This window comes from Mytilus trossulus, chromosome 5, assembly GCF_036588685.1.
Source record: "Mytilus trossulus isolate FHL-02 chromosome 5, PNRI_Mtr1.1.1.hap1, whole genome shotgun sequence".
In the NCBI taxonomy this organism is placed as follows: domain Eukaryota; kingdom Metazoa; phylum Mollusca; class Bivalvia; order Mytilida; family Mytilidae; genus Mytilus; species Mytilus trossulus.
The window spans coordinates 62,454,459-62,475,296 of record NC_086377.1 but is presented as its reverse complement, the minus strand read 5'-3'; the positions used below and the strand labels follow the sequence as shown (position 1 = coordinate 62,475,296).

Sequence of the window (20,838 nt, the reverse complement as noted above, 5' to 3'; positions counted from 1 at the left end):
CAGTCTTCAAGAAGAGGGACACAATTTGTTCTCATTAGAATTCCGACCGTCGGATGAAAAAACGCATCCTCCAAACGTTACAAATGTGTTGTCGGTTAAGAAATCAAGCATCTTGATAATGTCAGTTTCAGAGAATTTTTTGTTTGAATCAGTGTGATTATTTAAAAAGTATGATTTATCCCGCCCTGAGAACTTAGAAAAAAATGGGAGCTATCATTCTAACCAAAAGTTATCTACATATTTCTCGAACATCCAGACACTTAGAAATGAAAGCCCTTCCATTTCAAACTGATGATAGGGATAACTTCAAAGTAGGATTGTTAGTACTGTTAGATCGGTTGTTTATTTTTCGACCATGTTTTGATATTCTTATAAATTTGCCAGGATCTTACAAAGACTGGCATTTAAGTCACAATGTTTTTATTTTTTCAGCTTTAACTCCATCAGGAATCGAGTTTCATGCAATAAATTCCGCATACGTAGTTTTGAATATGTTTGTGTGTGCAAAAGAAATTCGTCTACCCCATGTGACGTATACAATGATCTTTGGAGCTATATATGCAATGTTTTCATTGATTTACCAACTTGGATTTAAAAATGATCCTGTTTATCCTCCGTTAGATTGGGATGAGACAGTTTTAACGTCATTAAAAGTAACCATAGGTATTGTTGTGGGAATTCCATTTATGAATATGTTCATTTTCGGCCTGTACAAACTTCGTATCTGTCGTCGGCATTGCTTTGACATGTGTTGCAAAGGCAACAATTGTTTTTATGAATCCAAATTGTGTTGTTGTGGACCACGAAAATGTTGCATAGGATCCAAAGTTGCAGATATTTCAAACACAAACAGAAAAGGTGGACGCAATTCGACCAAAACAACCAGAACTAACTTGACGATGGTCTCAGCAGTTGAGGATGTTTAATTAGTGTTCTCTTGGACATTTTACATGAATATGGCATGACAACTTGTATACTTTCTAAGCATATAATAATGAATAAAGCAGTCCATGAACATTAATACTTTACCTTATTAATCAAATTCAAATATTATTTATTTTTGACTTAGGAATTTTCGACAACTCTTCATTTAGAATGTTTAACTTTTTGATATTCAAATTGATATAAGAAAAGAGATGTGGTATGATATTCAATTTGAAAACTATTCATCAAAACGTAAGTCGCTCCACTACACCATTGAATAAGGGTGTCAAACATGTTAAACCAAAACCGTATTGTAAATTTGCTTACAACAAAATCTTCCAAACAAATCACTTGTCGTATAAAGGCAACTCCAAATCAAGAAATTGCTCATCGAAATATATCCAAATAAATGATGAGCGATATTTTTATTTCTTAAGCAAGCAATACCTAATATTTGATGAGTGGAACACATTTTTTGAATTGTATTGTAATTGTAATTGTAATTGTAATTCTACAAAACGTCTGTTCTCGGAAACAAGTTATAGTTTTAGCATTACATAAATTGTATTTTTGAGAGCGATTATATTTTCATTTGAATTTCGAATGATTCAGAAGTTCTTCAAGAAATGAGGTTATATCTAATGTTGAGACTCCAAAATTTTGAAGAATAAGTATAAATCATCTTACAGTGACCTAAAATAATCAATATGTCTTATTACTTAATGCAATACATGTAATACGCCTTACAGAAACTATGAGTTTGGAAATTTTTCCACTGTATTTGTACCTTCGACCAGTGCAAGGTGTTCTCAGTAAAGAAGAGTGGTTTGACGTGTTTCAGAGTTCATTTTTAAAAATAAAAACAGCACATTATAAATTGCATTCGCTTTTCTGGATTAACCTTCATCATGAAACTCAAAGTCGAAAATCAGAAATGTATACGAATCGAAACAATTGAGAGCCACACGATCAAAAATATGTATCAACAAGTAAGTGACTTTTTACAAAACACTTTAGTACGGCTGTTGAACAATACATAAGATACAAGTAGTAAAAACTTAAATTATGTCTTGTTGGTTGTATTTTGCGCATGAAGTCTTTCAGTAGAAAAAAAAACATATTGTCTTCCCGTACCATTATACAACGATAGCTTTTGCGGATGCAGTGACCTCAAGAATGACATATCTCATTTTAAATTCCACAATCACATGTACATCTCAAATGCGGAAGAAAACGTAATGAGAAAAAGGTAAGCACAAATATAAAGTAAAAATAAAAGAAGACATGTTCAATATATTTTTATAAAAAGTTCTAATACACAAAATCATTTCAGAATTTTTCATATAAATGGTTTCATTTTTCTACATAAATAAGGCCGTAAGTTTTCTCGTTTGAATTGTTTTCCATTGTCTTATCGGGGCCTTTCATAGCTGACTATGCGGTATGGGCTTTGCTCATTGTTGAAGGCCATACAGTGACCTATAGTTGTTAATGTTTGTGTCATTTTGGTCTTTTGTGGATAGTTGTTTCATTTGCAATCATACCACATCTTCTTTTTTTTTTATATAGAGCTTTAAAAACAGATTCTTCATTGGCCAGAGGTATAGAGGGAGGGTTTAGATCTCATTAACATGTTGAACCCCGCCGCAATTTTTCGCCTGTCCCAAGTCAGGAGCCTCTGGCTCTTTCGCTACATTGCAGACCCATTGATGGCCTTCGGCTGTTGTTTGCTCTATGGTCGGGTGGTTGTCGCTTTGACACATTCACCATTTCCTTTCTCAATGTTATAATTTGTGGGAAAGTTGAATAATAAAATTAACGAAGGGAGGTTCCTAGGTAAAAGGCAAATTCAAAAGACCTATCGCGAATGGATAACAATTGTCACATTCCTAACTTAGTACAGGCATTTTCTTAATGAGCTTTTGTGTTTTAGTTTTAAACTATAATGGACGAGTAAATAGTTATCAAAGATACCAGGAGTATAATTTAGTACGCCAGACGCGAGTTTCGTCTACATAAGACTCATCAGTGACGCTCATGTCAAAATAATTATATAGCCAAACAAGTACAAAGTTGAAGAGCATTGAGGATCCAAAATTCCAAAAAGTTGTGCCAAATACGGCTAAGGTAATCTATGCCAGGGATAAGAAAATCCTTATTTTTTGGAAAAAAATCAAAATTTTGTAAACAGAAAATTCATAAAATATATAAGCAAAAAGGCAACAAGGAATTCAAAATCTACATTAATGCCCAGAAGAATTAAACACTATCGCATTACTCTTTTACTCCACTTTAAAATATGACAACTTCCTACTAGTTATCAGGCTTTTGCCGATTGATTCAAATAAATGTAGTTATATTATTTTAATTTTAGTTTCTTGTGTACAATTTGGAAATTAGTATGGCGTTTATTATCACTGAACTAGTATATATTTATTTAGGGGCCAGCTGAAGGACGCCTCTGGGTGCGGGAATTTCTCGCTACATTGAAGACCTGTTGGTGACCTTCTGCTGTTGTTTTTTTATTTGGTCGGGTTGTTGTCTCTATGACACATTCCCCATTTCCATTCTCAATTTTATGTATTAAGCGAAATCGAACAGCAATACATGAGCTACAACATAATCATTTGTTTTTTACTGATCCAACCTGTCCAAAAAAATATTGCTCTTTGTGCAACATAAGAACTTAAAATTTGATATGGGAACATAACCAATAAAATATTAGTGCGAAAAGTAATGGAAAAACAAATTACACAAACTCTTTTGACACCCTTCAGGTCGTAGCAAAATATTGTTTAATGTTATTAAATGTAATGCATTTATGAGAATATGTTTCAATTAATATATGGAAAGTGAAAAACAGATTTTTGCTTGAAGGATGCACTTATATGAGGTTAAAAGGAGCTCCATTACCTATCAATATTTTAGGCTTAGCTGGTTCCTGAACTAATGCTCCTGTTACTTATACTTTCAATTTCAAATTCTCTTTTTTTTTCTTCATCTAAGTTACCACCATTTACCAGGAACTTTTGTAATTACGTTTTATTAATTTAAAGCTGTAACCTTTGTATTTGCATGGTTTTATGAGAATTAACTATCTATTATTATGAGGATATCTTTATCGCTATTTATAAACAATATGTTTTTGTTGTTGCAGTTAATTGCAACGCTGCTGTCTGTTCTAATTTGCTATATGTAAGAGATAAATAGAACTTATATTTTTTGTTATTTTGAGCATATTTCCCTTCAATAGTTTCAGATTGTTCAGTCTCTTTTTATGGCAATTTTTCTTAATGCATTATATACAATGAAGTTAAACACCAAGTCAACATAGAAATGTATTGCTGCTACAGCAAACTACGCATAGGACGGATTTTTTCAATAAATTTATTTAAATACAATTTATCATACTTATAATTTGTATAAAAAAATGTTATAAACGTTTCTATTCAACTTGTTTTAAACAAAACTCTTTGTTTTAATACGGCAGAAGTTGCCAACTGGAAGTACTGGAAATCTACATGCCCATTTGTATAAACATGTTTAAATCATTGTGTTCTACATCTAAATCAAATAAATACTTTTAAATATACTTTACCACAGGTAGGTCTTCCTCATATTACCTAACGTAAAAAGATACAAACTTGTCTACCCTCCCTAATTTGATAACTATAAATCTTTTGTTAAAAGGTAGAAAGCATTCCTCTTTTTGTAATAGTAAAGAGGAAGTATTTTGTATCACAAAACGTGGAAACTGGAAACATGAAATACCAATGGATTTATATATTCCTCAAAAGCATTCATTTTATTTGTATAAATACAGGTAATTATATTTTTTTCTTGAAAAAATGGATACATACAGATAAAAACAGAAAAATACAGATAAATACAGATAAATACAGATAAATACAGATAAATACAGATAAATACAGAAAAATACAGAAAAATACAGATAAATACAGATAAATACAGATAAATACATCATTAAACTATTTTAGCTTTCATTCTTTTTGATGACCATGCCGATCTAAAGATGAATCATCGATGAATTTGAGTTTTTGTACTTTTTACACCCAAATTGTGCTCATTGTACTGCAAGTTTAGTTTAATCTATGCAGTAGTAGCCAGTACGACCACCAATATGAGAAATACTTTTCTATTTGTGAAATCCTGCATCATTGTATTTTCAGATGCAAAGACCTTAGGCAAATTTATCAAACATTATGAAGAATTAGAATACAGTACTAATGACTTAAATAGTTTGCATTTACTTTCCAAGCGATCCATCACCAATGAACCGTTCCAGTTTACTATCTATGCATTCAAACGGTATGTATAATATTGTCATTGTTCATTTTAAAATTGATCCAAATGAAAATATAAAGATAAACTCAATTACGAAAAAATAAAACAGGAACTGTCAAACTCAAAAAAATGAAAATTAATTGAGACCGCCATGTCTAAAATAAAAAGACAAACAGACAAATAATAGTACAGAAGACACAGCAAAGAAAACTAAAGACTAAGCAACACGAACCCCACCAAAAAAAACCCTTATCATATGAAGAATAGGATACTTTTTTTTCTTCTTTTAGAAAAGTTTTCTTAATCAGTGGCAAATTAGAAAGAAAAAAATCAACGATAAAGTGAACAGTAACTAAGAATACAAAAAATTGAAAACAACATGTTAAACAATTTCTTGCGTCCATAGCACTTTCCATCAGGAACGCTCAAAGACAAACATTTGAAATCCGAAGGTGTATACGTTATAACTGTTACCTAGGGAAAGCTCACTGAATATTTTATCGACGATGGTCATGTATATGTTTAAATAGGACAACAGGTGTAATAAAAACCTTTTTTTAAATCTAAATATTGAATGCATAGATGGGTTTCAACAGCTATACTGTTTTGCTTTTTTTGTTAATAAGACCTCATATGTTGAATACGTGTTGAATTGCTAAATATTTTGGCTTCGAGCACCACGTAAGAAGCACATTGGTGAATTGCAAATCTGATGCAGAAAAAAAAACCCATCGGTAATGTTAATTTTATAGATAAAACTTGCAGAAAGCGCTTTCTGAATTCACAAAAAAACAAAACAAACAATAATTTGATGCTCTTCAACTGTTTTAGTTCTTATAAATATATGGCTTTTAAAAAGATGGCTTTGGTTCTTCCTGGTGGAGTTAAATGAAGAAAAGCAGTTCGGACGCCTGAAATTTATAAAGTGTGGTTTTGATTCTTTTCAGAGATTTTATCGTCATTTTACAGCCAGATGACTCTATATATATTAAAGATGCAGCATTAGAGACCCCTGTACCTTCATATACATCCCACATATATGTTGGAAGGGTGAAAGGTATAAAAGAAAAGTTAAAAAATATGCGAAAAGAAAGAAAAAGATTTGGTTGATGTTAGATATTTGCAAACAGTTTTATTGTGCTCCTGTTATATCAAGGGTCTTATTTGCTTTTAAAAATGATATCTGTTATTTGATATATGTTCGTTTTTCCACTTGTTTGTCTATCTTCATATTTGGCTTTTGTAGCATCTAAATATTTGTTTAACGGATACTGTTGAAACTTTACACCGTAATATTACTACCAGAAGATGTACAACAACAATAACAATAATGTTTTTTTTTCTGATGAAGCTGTTGATAGTTAAGATATAGATCAAAATAGACAAAGCTTTTTCGTTGTTTATTTTCACATTGCCATATAAACCTAGCCACAAAACCAGGTTGTACCCACAACTTTTCGATGAAAACATTCTGTACTAAGTCAGGAATATAGAAGTTTTTATCATACAGTCCGTTTCTATGTAAGTTCTTGTTTTTGTAGCATTTCAGTGTTGTTTTGTTTTGCTTCCTCTTATACTTATTGTGTTTCCCTCAGTTTTTGGTTAGTTACCTGAATTAGTTTCAATAAGATCGATTGAAGACTATTGTACAGCAGTAAACTATTTTTGCTTTAATTTGAAGATGTCTGAGTGATCTACTGACCATATCTAATTATTAGCTAAATAATTTGTTAGGATATAAAGGCAGTCGAGTATTTGGATACATTTCGAATGGATATTTCCATGGATCGATCAAACTTCCACAAGAAACGACGTATTATATAGAACCAACCTAACGATTCATTGGTCAATTCAAAGAGATTCCAAAAGCACATTCTGTTATTTATAAAGAAGAGGATATTGTGTCAAATATGCAAAGGTACACATACACATAATTTAACCATTTGAAATATGTATTAAAAAGGGCATGTTAGGTATAAGTCATTTAGACAGATGCCACCCAACGAAATGAAACCAAAAGACATTTAGAGGTCAACATTACATTGACGGAATTGAATTTATATAGACATAACAAAAATTCTATGTCATCAACAATAAATTCGTCAAAATACAAAATCAGCAAGTGATAACAAAGAGTCTTTTGATTTGCATCTCTTCTATCAATTTCTAAAATCGCTAAACCGAACTTGTAGTTCTTTTCTTATTATCCTTTTTTTGTTCTGATAAGCGCAAAAATTCAAGATTCGCTATTAGAAAAATCCAAATTGATTAACCGATTACAGACAAGTCTTCGTTGTGGAAAGATTCAATAATTCAAAATTAGTCGGAATTAAAGTAGTGTTTTCCAGATAAGACTATACATTTCTAGATTCAAACCCCTTAACTAATTACGACCTGAACGTGCCTAACTTTATATTGGATGAAGACGCATTTGGGTTGAAAATCATTTAACTGAAGGCATATTCTAGAGTGCTTTGACAAAGAAGTGGATTCGTGGTTTGATTATAATAGACTTCTATTAAGATAGTTATGCGATTGGTAAGGTCGTGGTAAGTTCTCTCAGACGCAGCAAGATCGTGACAAGATAGTCACTAGAACGTCATACTGTCGTAGAGGAATCGTAGCAGGATCTTATCAAGGTCGTGAAACGAACTTGAAAACTATAAAACATTGAATAATCCTGCCGATATTATAAAAATCTCAACTAGATCCTATTCATTATATATCGTAATGGGATATTCATGGAACTGGTGTAGTGTGAAGGGGACATTAGGTAGATAACATATAAATAAAAACATTATAAGGTTACAAATGTGTTATATCAAATAACGTAATACTAAATACACAAAGCAAATTCTTGCATAATTACATTTTGTTAGCGTAATATGATCTTCTACAATCCATTGTGTTATATTAGTTTATTTAGATGATAAAAAGTATAAACACGAGGGTATGGAAGGGTTCACAGAATACAGAATTATAACCCAAAAAAAATTAATAGAGAAAAATAGGACTTTAAAGTGTTAAGAATTGTGTTGTTGGAGACTAAAAGAATAAGAATACAGATAAAAGCGATGTAAAGAATAAGGAAATCATTTTTGAAATTTATGAACATTTTACCGAATAAGAATAATTTTGAAAGATAAAAACAAATGCTCCAAAAATTTAAAGGAAAACATAATTTAATGACTCGTCATCTGGACCCTTTACATGACCCTCATGTACTAATACTTTGTATACTGAAAAGAATAGGTTGATTCTTAAAAACGACTAATTACAAATATTTTTAAAGTTTCACTGTAGTGACTTACACAATGCAATATTATGTGGCGATTTTTTTGTCATTTCAATCTTCGTTAATTTCCAAAAATGATTAACAAGTGTATATAAACTAACTTTTGGTAGGGACGTCATTTAGTTGCGGATGACATCCTCTCGTTTTTTACAATTTTTTTGTTGCAAGTATTGACTCTGCAGTAGGGGTAAATTCAGTAAAAAATTTCCCATTGACTTTAATGCTAATCTATGTGTGGAAATAAATTTATACCTGATTTACCTTAAGAAATTAAAATCTTTCATATATCATTCATGAAAGTACAAATGTAGCCCTATCTTTTGCAACAATAAAAACATAGGGTAATGCGGAATTTCTCGGCATTCACATGGCCTTGTTTACAAACAATGCAATGAATTCGTATACTGACCCCCATTACTTTTCAACCCTGAAGGGAAAAAAATAGTACATTTAGAATATATTTTTTTTATTTTTTTAACTCTAGTTTTGATCCATCTACCAAAAAATATTCATTACAAACATTATCTGCCAATCAGAAGACCACATAACTTCAGTGTTATACAGAAAGCTCTCCATTAAATGGGCGGTCCCTGATGACGTATATTTAATTACTGAATTTACCCCTATAAGGGACTTATTTACTTCTTTTCATACTTTTTTGGCAATACACATGTAATGTATCCAATTTTCAAGTTCCAGTTTCAATACAACCTTCATAAATGCTGAATTTGTAAAGATAGAACAACATTTATACTACAGCCCATACTGCGGCCAATTTATATTTGGTAATAAACATGATAAAGTTGCGCACTGACTTTTTTAAAAGAATGGTGTAAAATACTATGTTTAATAAATATGAATTGTTTTCTGTGTTTGCTCTGACTAGTATTGCAAGTACATATAGAAACTAAAGTCTTACTGTACTCTTAGTTAGTTTTTTCCTTATATGGAAGTTTTTGTTAAATATCATGAAAAGACCACAACAAGACTTTTCAATGGCTTTTTAAAGCAGTTTCATACCAAATAAAACAACAATTATGTTTCATTATACTAAATCTGTGTTTTAATTACTTGTAAATTTCACAAAATGTCATTGACAATCACTCAGCAGAAATTCCTGTTACCCCAACATCAGGATGGGTTCTTCGCCAAAACTAGACAGCTAGAACTGAAGTAGAAAAAAGGGCAAAATATGAAAAAATCAGATTAGGTATGACCAAACTTTACATTTGGGAAATTGAAGTAACAATTTAGAATATTTAAAAGCAATAATTTAACATAAAAATCCAATTTCAAACATTTCAACACTTGTTTCATAGATGAAGGACCTGTAATCATGAAAACTTGTCTAGTATATTCTTTAAATAAAGAAACGCAAGATGTTGTGTAAAAATAAATGAATACCTTCATGCGGTCAGATTAATCGAGTGTTAAAATACTATAAAAGTGCTTATTTACCACTTGTTCTACAACTTAACATGGGGAACACAGCTAAAAAAACACACTATGTCAAAGGGAGATAATCCATTCTTTTCATATGATTTTATACATAATGAGGAGAAATATGTGCAAAATGTGATGTAAATGGGGAGAATACTTATGCCTTTCATTGGTATCATAACTCTCAATTATAATTTCTATTGTTTCTTTCAATCTGGACACAAAAACTGATTTTAACAATATACTCCATGCTTCTCTCACAGTACAATGAGTGCATCCTTGATAGCCGCAGTTAAAGATAGAAATTTGTGTAAAACAGCTTTAAATGGTTCCAAAATTCTTCCATTACATTAACATTTACAGGAAATCAGTTTTGTGATTATTATTTCGCCTTGGACAAGTACGGTCCCTGATGACGTATATTTATTTACTGAATTTACCCCTATATGTTTTTTTTGTTGAAACTTGAGAGTGTAGAGTTGTATTCGAAGATCTGTTACAGATATTGAATCGTTCGATCAATCAACCGAATGCATTAAAGTCGTTAAGACGCGTCATATTTGTTTTGATTTTTATGCAGGTTAAAAAAGGAATCAGACATTGACGAAGATTCTTATTGGAACAACAAGCCAATCAATGGATGCATAACGTTGTTAAGTCCGGTTTTACAAACACAGAAGAAATGGTAACATTAGTTTAAAAACCTTTCTGAACCAACAAGTTTATTGTAAATAGAACATCCTACGTTTGTTACTAATGCTACATTTCTTATTTACTTTTAGTTACACTGTATTGGTTATTGTGCCGTCTAAAGCTCAATTTAAAGCGAAACTATTACGTGATATGACCAATTACAGAAATAAGAACATCTTTCAAAGCAACTCATTCATGTCTTACTAGTACGGCGTCGTTGGAGTAAAGCTTTCATTTGTGGGTATTAATTGTACATTTTTGTGATTGGAAATGGACATGGAATCATATGTTGAATGATAATATACTCAACCCGAATCGATTATAATTTCGAAACAGAATCTTTTCGGCTAATGTATTTGTTGCAAATATCTATGTTTTTCTATGAGGATTTAAATCTTATGTTTAGCAAGTCTTTATAACGAGACGTTAGAGTATTCTCGGGTTCAATTTAGTAACTATCATTTGTACTGGATTAAATACAAAATATAACAAGTTAAACATGTTAGCTTGTTACGTGTGTAAACTTAATGGTTGTTGTGACACAAATGAACATACGATTTCACGTTTTCTTAAAACATATTACGAAACTAGAAGTAAAAGTACGTTTTCTAAAATACCTAATTATATTTGTATTTTGCAGTCCAATTATAATAAGGAAAGGAAAAATCAAGAGCTAACCCGCACCAAAGGCATTTACAACAGACACAAAAGGGAAACATTAGTTAACAAAAATACGTGTTTTCTCTACTTGGCAGACCCAATGCTATTCAATCAAATAAATTCAGCATATAACGTATGTATTATCTTTTTGAAGCCTTGACATTCTTATATATTTTCTTCTGTTTACTTTAACTCAGGATGGAGAAAATACATGCACTGTCTAAGTAAGACAAGTGTATTCTGTATTTTCTTTAAGGATATTCGCTTTATTTGTTTTAAACTTTGTTGCCAGATCCTTGGAATTCTTCGTTTTTATTCATGTAGTGCCAAAAAGTCATTGCCCACTCACCCCTACTTTTTCGTTTTATCATTTTATAAACATCTTGTTTCAAAAGCATTATTTGAAAATCTTATAAAATTTTTGTTAGTGCCAAAGGTAAAGGTATAAAAAAACAGATAATCATTTCCAGCCAAATTTTCAATGACTGAAAACAGGTCACGCAGACTCTTATGTTAAACTGCTTTTTCAGTTCCTTTATTCATGTACTTTCAATTTATGACAGTCACTAAATCTCTTACTTGCATACCCTATCGTTCTATTGACATTTTTAGCTCACCTGACCCGAAGGGCCACGTGAGATTTTCCCATCACTTGCGTCCGTCGTCCGTCGTATGTCGTCGTCCGTCGTCGTAAACTTTTACAAAAATCTTTTCCTCTGAAACTACTGGACCAAATTTAACCAAACTTGGCCACAATCATCATTAGGGTATCTAGTTTTAAAAAATGTGTCCGATGTTCAGCAAAGCAAGTTTAACAAATAAGTCAACATGACCGAAATGGTCAGTTGACCCCTTTAGGAGTTATTGCCCTTTATAATCAATTTTGAACAATTTTTCGCAAATCTTAGTAATCATTCACAAAAATCTTCTCCTCTGAAACAACTGGGCAAAATTTAACCAAACTTGGCAACAACTATCATTGGGGTATTTAACTAAAAAATATGTGGCGTGACCCGGCCAACCAACCAAGATGGCCGCCACCGCTAAAAAAAGAACATAGGGGTAAAATGCAGTTTTTGGCTTATAACTCAAAAACAAAAGCATTTAGAGCAAATCTGATATTGTGGTAATTTGTTAACAGGTCTAAATCTATCTGCCCTGAAATTTTAAGATGAATCGGACAATACGTTGTTGGGTTGCTGCCCCTGAATTGGTAATTTTAAGGAAATTTTGCTATTTTTGGTTATTATCTTGAATATTATTATAGATAGATATAAACTGTTAACCGCAATAATGTTCAGGAAAGCAAGTTTAACAAATAAGTCAACATGACCGAAATGGTCAGTTGTCCCCTTTAGGAGTAATTGCCCTTTAAAGTCAATTTTTAACCATTTTTGTAAATCTTAGTAATCTTTTACAAAAATCTTCTCCTTGGCACAAAAAATTATAATCCTGGTACCTTTGATAACTAGGTAACTACTATTTCGAAAATGGAACAAAAAAAATGGTTTGAAAAGGGGATTTATAAATGTAACCATATACTTTAACTTTAACCGTACTTTAACCTATAATGGTTTAATTTTTTAATTTTTATTTGGATGGAGAGTTGTCTCATTGGCACTCACACCACATCTTCCTATATCTATATATAAATTCAATGTTATTCTACTGATTTACAAGTGTTTGGGGCGATTTAAACAATAACTATTCTAAACATATTCAGGGCGTGTTTATTATGTGATTGACAATGCATAATAAAATGAGAGTTTGACATTTAAGGGTAGTAGTGTTTTGATAATAATAAAATTGAGAATGGAAATGGGGAATATGTCAAAGAGACAACAGCCGGAACAAAGAGAAAACAACAGCCGAAGGCCACAAATGAATCCTTAACGCAGCGAGAAAATCCGCATCCGGATGGTCCGCAGTTGACCTCTTAATAAAATTGTGTACGAGTTAACTAGATTATGCATAATATCACATTAATATTGGTAAACATTAAAAGTAAAATCACAAAAATACTGAATTACGAGGGAAATCGATCAAAATGAAAATACCTCATCGAATGGCAAAACCAAAAGCTCAAACACATCTAACTATCATGTTCCTGACTTGGTACAGGTATTTTCTTCTGTATAAAATCGTGAATTAAACCTGGTGTTATAGCTAGCTAAACATCTCACTTGTATGACATTCGTTTAAAATTTCATTTTATGTGGACAAAGTTTCCTATTGCGGTTGAAAAATAATAATAAAAAAAAAATCGGGAGAATTTCCCGGATTTTTCAATATACTAATAAACTGAAAATCGTTCAAATTTTTTTTTCGAATTTTTTAAATCCCCGCATTTGCGCAGCGCAGAAATTTACTTCCTTTTCCGGTTTTGTTTGCATGAGAGTGTGAATAAAATATATATTTATCAGTCTAGTAATATATGGGATTGGCACTCCCTACCAATTCATTTTTAATAATTGTTTAATATGAATAAAACGTTGCCTGATGAAAGTGTTTCTTTGTTTACATTGAATATGACGTCATAACTTAAATAACGTCACAAGTAAATCACTAACAACAGAAACAAAATCGGAAATGTTACGGTATTTCCGTTTCTTTTATTTTAAACATGTTTGAAGAAAAATTAATTCATACAGACTTCGCTCTTATTAACAGGTAATGCCTGTCTCATATTATTGACAAACAAAGACAAACAGACGTAATATAACAGATCCTAACGGAAGCTTTATTCATCTGCAAGTCCTTGATGTATCAGACCTTTTAATGTTTTTTGTATGGCGAACAAAACTGCCAAGTCATTTGCAAATATATAACTCAGGAAACAGTCTACATATCCACTAAAGATAAATCAATATGTATAGGCATATAACTATGAACTAAATGTTATCCGTTCAAAGGTTAGAACTTTATTTATACTTTTTAATACTTAAGTCTAGTTTTCATACCACTACCTTTTATCCATACATAGAAGACTCATAGTTTTAAATATTGACTTTTCTGATATTGTTTTCATTTTTTACCTTTTATTAGTTTTTATATTTATTTTTTCAGAAACACTGGTGGACTGTACTGCTAATAGCTATTAAAATGACTAGTTTAGTTTCAAGTTTCTTTTGCAACTAACATTTATATTTTTTTAACTTGCCGTTGTTTATTATGTTGAACATTTGATTTATGCACTGCCATTAAAATTATCTTCAGTAAATAAATTTGTTGTTTATTAAACTAATGTCATACCATCGAAGTTCAGGAGGAAAAAAAGATACATTTTTAAGCTCGAATCTTATGAAATTTAATAGATAATATTATTAGCATATAAAACGCGCGTTTATTCATTTATCCATTAAACAAGTAAAACACGCAGTTTCTAGATTTTATTTACTACAATTGATTATGTTTTCATTTTAACACATTGATTCGCGTATAATAAGAAGTGTTCCTTGCACAACTCTGTAGTTTTTAATAAGGGGAAGTAATCGTAATGTAAACATAGTGTAAACAAAATCGACGACAAGGTAAGAATTTATGTGTGTACATGTATTACAAATTTACAAAAAACAAATTTATCAGGAATTCAATACCTATTATAGTTACTTTTCACTCTCATACTATAAATAGAGAAAATAAGTTGTGGCACTAGAAGTAGCAGACTTTCCGTGATAGAACTTCAATTTGTAAAACTGTATCCGGCTATAAAGTTATATTTTTCTTTTATCGTAAGATCTATTTTTAGATAACGGTTGTACACAATTAAAACATTCAAATGCATGAAATAAGTGTGTTTACAGAATAACTACATCACATACTTATTTTCATGAATACAAGTCCCAGGATATAAGTGATCTGCAGTGCCAATGACATCCGTGTACAGTTAAAGAGTGGCGAACAGGGGGTATCGGCACGGAAGAACGCGAAATAAAATTTCACAATAAACGAACAATTAAAAATGTCTTGAACCTTGATCTTTTACCGATTTTACGTAACAAACTGAATAACGAACCTTCTTCACGGCTGCACGTGAAATAAAAATGGCAAAACATGTTGCACAAAAATAACCCTTTACCACCCTCGTTTAAGGTAAACGGAAACATATTTTATTAAAGAAATCGTTATATATATAGCCAAAAGGGTAACTATAGACATAAATACGAAATATACAAAAGATTCAATAATTGGGATTAGGAAACCAGAGCAGTGCTCTTATATAAATCCGTCTCCCTCGGGTTAGGAAGGGGGGGGGGGGGGGGGGGGGTTGAGCACTCAAAACGTGTTTAAACCCGCACTTATATGTCTGTTCCAAGTGAGGAGTATGTACCTGATTAGTTGTAGTTGGTTCGTGTCTATCATATTTGTTTTTCGTAAAAATCGCATTGTCATAAAATAGGACGATAGTATTTGATATGATTACTCGTGTGTGGTCAGCAGATACCTATTATGTTACGAATTTTCCCTCTGTAGTATGTCTAGTCCGTGACCTCATTTTCATGGTTAAGCGACTGATTAAAAAAAATTCTATTAGTTTATTTGTCATGTAAATTTCTAACTCTTGTGAGTAGTAGGATAAGTTTATTTGGCATTTAGGTTCCTTGCACCGTCTACATGTCCGTCAGACAGGGTTCAACTGACAGCGACCTCATTTCATGGACCACAAAATCGAGGTTAAGATTATTTCATTAGGTTTGTGTATAAGATACCGTATAGCGGGTTATTTTCGCGGGGTGCAAATTTTCGCTTATTTTCGCGGACAGAACTAAATCGCCAAAATAAATGTGTGTAAGATACGGGTACTTTTAGCACTGTGTCAACTGTTATATATATATATATTGGGTGCACGGAACGATAATAAGGTGTAAAATAAAAATGTTTATCTGCATTTGTCTAGAAGGTATCATCTGATCTTGATCTCACTTTCGTGGTTCATTGGCCAATGTTCATGGTTTGTCTTTTGATCTGTTTTTCAATTTGTATCATAAACAACATGGACATTAGGTCAATATATATGTTAATGTATGGAATAATAGTGAGGTGAATAATTATATATAGATTAAGGACTTTCACTCCGTCAATACATTAATATAATCTAAACAGGTCCATATATAACGTATTGACCTCGTCAAAGTCTATAATTGATAAATATTTTGGTTACATATTGACTTACAGCAATTCTTACATTTGTTGTAGGAAATAATCTGTTTTTATATTATCAATGTTTATTTTTTAACTTTCAGAAATGGAGATAAACGACCTTCCACCGGAACTACTTGTTACAATATTTCAACAACTCAGCAAAGAAGATCTTATATGGACGATACACAATGTGTGTACGTATTGGCGACACTTAGCACAAGCCGGGAATTTATGGACAGATCTAGATATTAACCGCCTCTTTATCGAAAACCACGGAAAACAGGATGCACTGTTTAAGTATCTTCTCTCGATTTTAATTCACGCTCAGTACGTGAAGTCGTCTCCTGACCTTCTGCTTCCTTTACTGATAAAAAGTAAAGACACTTTGAGAAATATTCGACGAATTGATCTGGTACCTGCAATAGACTCTTTCTACCTTAGCTCAAAAGAACTTTTTAAAGGCCTAAGTGCGAAATGCCCAAATCTTAAATCTCTGCACTTGAAATTTTTATCAGAGTCTCTTTCTGTTTTGAGTCAAGTTTTTGATCTTAATTTAGAAAATGTGACCTTAATTCACGAACAGAACCTAGGAAACACACGTGACATAATTAGTCGTGAGATGGAAACCGTCGCCAAACTATTAAAGGAAAAGGCAAATGAAATCAGGAAAACCAAAAGAATTGAGCTCCAATCGTTTTCGAGCGATTTTTTAGCACCAGTCTTGGAATTGAATTTGTCAAATCTGACCCGTCTGACGGCGTTTGGAAATTTCATAAAAGATAGCACAATACACACGATTCTCCTTCCGGAAACAAACATAACCGAACTGTATTTAGATTTTTCAAATATAACTGACCAAAGTTTAAATGATATAGCTGAAAATGCAAAACATTTAAAATATTTGTCATTAAAATGTTGTAGCAGAATTACTGATAAAGGAATTGCCATAGTTACAAAATCCTGCAAGAAGTTAGAAAGATTTAACATTCGAAACTCAACGGCAACCGGCAGCCATTTTTCTTCCAATTTAGCTCTATGTGCTATCTCTCCAATGTGTATATCACTGAAAACTTTGTCGGCGCAAAATTTGCCAACTTTCGATATTGCTACTTTAACGGCTTTGACGCAGTCATGTCGAACATTGACGTCAATCAGTTTTAATGATTGTTGTGATCTGTCAGACGTGTCTTTGGGAGTAATTGGACAAAACTGTCCAGTCCTGCTTTCTGCAGATTTCAGCCAGTGTCCGCAAATTACATTGGACGGCGTCAGAATCCTGTTGACGTGCTGCCTTTCAATAGAGAATATAAGCTGTATGGTTTGCGATGGAATTACAAGCTTTTCCCAAACCTCCATGATGCCACCAAAAGAAACTGTCACGGAAATTGTTAGCAACGAGGATGCACAGAGTGACAAAGAACGTGTCACTGCAAGGGAACCAGAAGAGGAAGGGAATCAGAAATATTCACAGATTAGGAACTTTAATCTGTCATACTGTTATAATTTAAAAGCAGAAGCACTTATTGTGATTTCAGAATTATGCAAAAATCTGCGAATGCTTATTTTACGTTTTTGTGAAAGTCCTGTAAATGACGTCAGCGTTGACATTTTACGTCGTGTTTTTACAAATTGTTGCTACCTTGAATACATTTTAGTTGGTCCTGGATTTAATTCTACAATACACAGAAAAGATATTGTTTAACAAAAGAAAGTAAGAAATAAAAACTTCATCTGCAGTTACCATTAAAATTTGTGATAATTATATCAAATAAAACATAATGAAGTATAATGTTTATATTTTTGTTTGAGTTTAAATTTGAAAAGTTTGGTCTGAAATGTTCTGTAGCCCGCTTTCGTGAATGTTTTCGTCGCTGAAAAGAGCAGTTGTGGATCTAGAGCTTGGATGTGTACAGAGTATATCAGAAAAAAACAACAGAGAAAAATAAACAAAGAACCCCCCCCCCCCCCCCCCCCCCTAGACATGTTATGTTTCTCAAGATTCGGGATACCAATTATAAATGATACTCTTAAACCAAATACATGCAGGTGATTCTATTCTTGTGTTATTTGATGTTAACTAATATTTTTATTTATATCTCATTTGAATTTGATTTCTCTCCAATTCCTTTTCAGGACGAGAGAGTGGGTGAGTGACACGTAAATGATCATTTTCCGAATCTCCGTTTTGGTTTTTTAAATATTTATACACACTTTAAATTTCTATGCCCCGTTTATGGGCCTTATGTTTTCTGGTCTGTGCGTCCGTTCGTCTCGCTTTAGGTAAAAGTGTTGGTTAAAGTCTTTGGTTGAGGTAGTTTTTGACGAAGTTTAAGTCCAGTCAACTTCAAAATTAGTATACATGTTCCTTATGATATGATTTTTTCCATTTTAATGCCAAATTTGTGTTTTTACCCCATTTCACGGTCAATTAAACATAGAAAATGATAATGCGAACGGGGCATCAGTGTTCTTTGGACACATTCTTGTTTCCCCTACGTTTTAGTTAAAACTGTTCTAAAATAGTACAACCTAATGGATGGTGGATGTGTAAAGATTAATTTTAAAAGCGTGTATCCCCTGTTAAATTATAACCTATAACTATAACCAACTAATACGAAGCGATAAAGGCGGTCATTTTAGATACGCATGTTTCAAATTTTACGAAATGCATCACGAGTTGGTTGACCGTTATAAAATCTCTGTTTCACAGATGATAGCTGATAGGTTACTTATGTTGTAACTACAATACCCTTACCTTTTTCACGAATGTGACCTACCGGATTAGATTTTTTGCCAGATTTGTAATTACAGGACGGATGCAACATGTGGAGCAGAATCTGCTTACCCTTCCGGAGCACCTGAGATGACCCCTAGTTTTTGGTGGGGTTCGTGTTGCTTAGTCTTCAGTTTTCTATTTCGTGTCTTTTGTACTTTTATTTGTCTGTTTGCCTTTTTTTTTATCTTTTAGCCATGGCGTTGTCAGTCAGGGGCGAATCCAGCCATTTTAAAAAGGGGGATGGGGGTGAGGTGGGGTTCCTAACCCAGGACAAAGGGGGGTTCCAATTAGATGTTCCCATTCAAATGCATTGATCGCTAAAAAAAGGGGGATTCCAACCCCCGGAACCCCCCTCTGGATCCGCGCTTGTCAGTTTATTTTTTAATCTATGAGTTTGACTGTACCTCTGGTATCTTTTGGCCCTCTTTTTTAAGCGGCTAGCTTTATTTGGAATCCATATTGTTAAAATGATACACTTTAAGTCTTTTAAATGCTGTACATGTAATCGTATTCTTATTTAATAGTTCGTTTTAGCATGCATATAATATATAGCTATTGATTCTTAGTAATATTCTTTTTAATATTTTATTTAATTTCTCTCAAGTTATATTGAAAATATTGATTCTCATGTTAAAGTTTAAGTATATGCAATTCAAATCGATAATGCATGATGCTAAAAGGATATTCAGAAATTGTAACAAAAAAAATAAAATTAAAAGGAAATTAAATTTGTAATAAAAAAGTTCTATACTCTCTTTTAAAATAACAAACTGTTTAAAAGACTTTTACAAATTGACAGTATATAAACGATGAAACAAAAAAGAAGAAAAGAATGAAAAAAAGTCAATGTTCTTGTTTTTGTCAGATATAATTATAAGCCATTGAACATTTTTCGGGAAAATCAAATGATTCTCTCTACATTTTTCATACATGTAACATGGTCACTTTTTTCTTTCAAATATTATGAAAAAATTACGAGGAGTTTATCATGTTTATAAGGTTTTGAAAAAGAGCCTTTTGACAATTCCGTAAAAGTATGGGTAAGTATGACCAACTTTTGTGTAAAAGTATGGGTTACTTAGTATGTACAATGTTTGTGTAAAAGTATGGGTAAGTATGTACAACGTTTGTGTAAAAGTATGGGTAAGTTTGTACAACGTTTGTGTAAAAGTATGGATAAGTATGTACAACGTTTGTGTAAAAGTATGGGTAAGTTTGTACAACGTTTCATGATACTACATGGATTAACCAGATAACGCCAAATATCTGATAAAACAGTGAAGAAACCACAAGATCATCCTGAAGGGAAACAATTAAAGAAATAAAAAAGAACATATTCGAATTGAACATCACAAACTCTTATCCAGAGAATAAAATGACGAGGGATTTACAGCCGACTGTATTGTGAGTGAAGCCAATTTGAAAGGTAATATCTTTGGTTAGCTTGCTTGTAAGCTGAACCGTGAAGTTATTGTTGGTTCAGGTAAACTACCCTCCTTTAGAAGTAGACTAGTCCAGCAGACAACCAATCTATCTGTATGCTTGACTACGCTACATCCGAAAGGAGGACAGTTTACTTGACCTTATAACAATGACTTCACGG

The 20,838-nt window shown here is 32.2% G+C and overlaps 1 protein-coding gene across 2 annotated transcripts; it reads left to right on the top strand.

The window, feature by feature from the left end:
- Positions 1 to 14,784: 14,784 nt before the first annotated feature.
- On the top strand, positions 14,785 to 18,233 carry LOC134719021 (F-box/LRR-repeat protein 2-like). Of its 2 annotated transcripts, none has more exons than XM_063581932.1 (2): positions 14,785 to 14,847; positions 16,561 to 18,231. In XM_063581932.1, exon 2 carries the CDS (start codon positions 16,563 to 16,565, stop codon positions 18,159 to 18,161), a length of 1,599 nt encoding a protein of 532 aa, XP_063438002.1. In that variant the 5' UTR covers positions 14,785 to 14,847; positions 16,561 to 16,562; the 3' UTR covers positions 18,162 to 18,231. The 2 variants fall into 2 exon arrangements, with proteins under 2 accessions (XP_063438002.1, XP_063438003.1); XM_063581933.1 differs by having other exon boundaries at positions 14,805 to 14,859; positions 16,561 to 18,233.
- Positions 18,234 to 20,838: the final 2,605 nt, after the last annotated feature.

Bases quoted from the DNA above. Each gene is read 5' to 3' on its own strand.
- LOC134719021 (XM_063581933.1), top strand. From the start codon at position 16,563: ATGGAGATAAACGACCTTCCACCGGAACTACTTGTTACAATATTTCAA.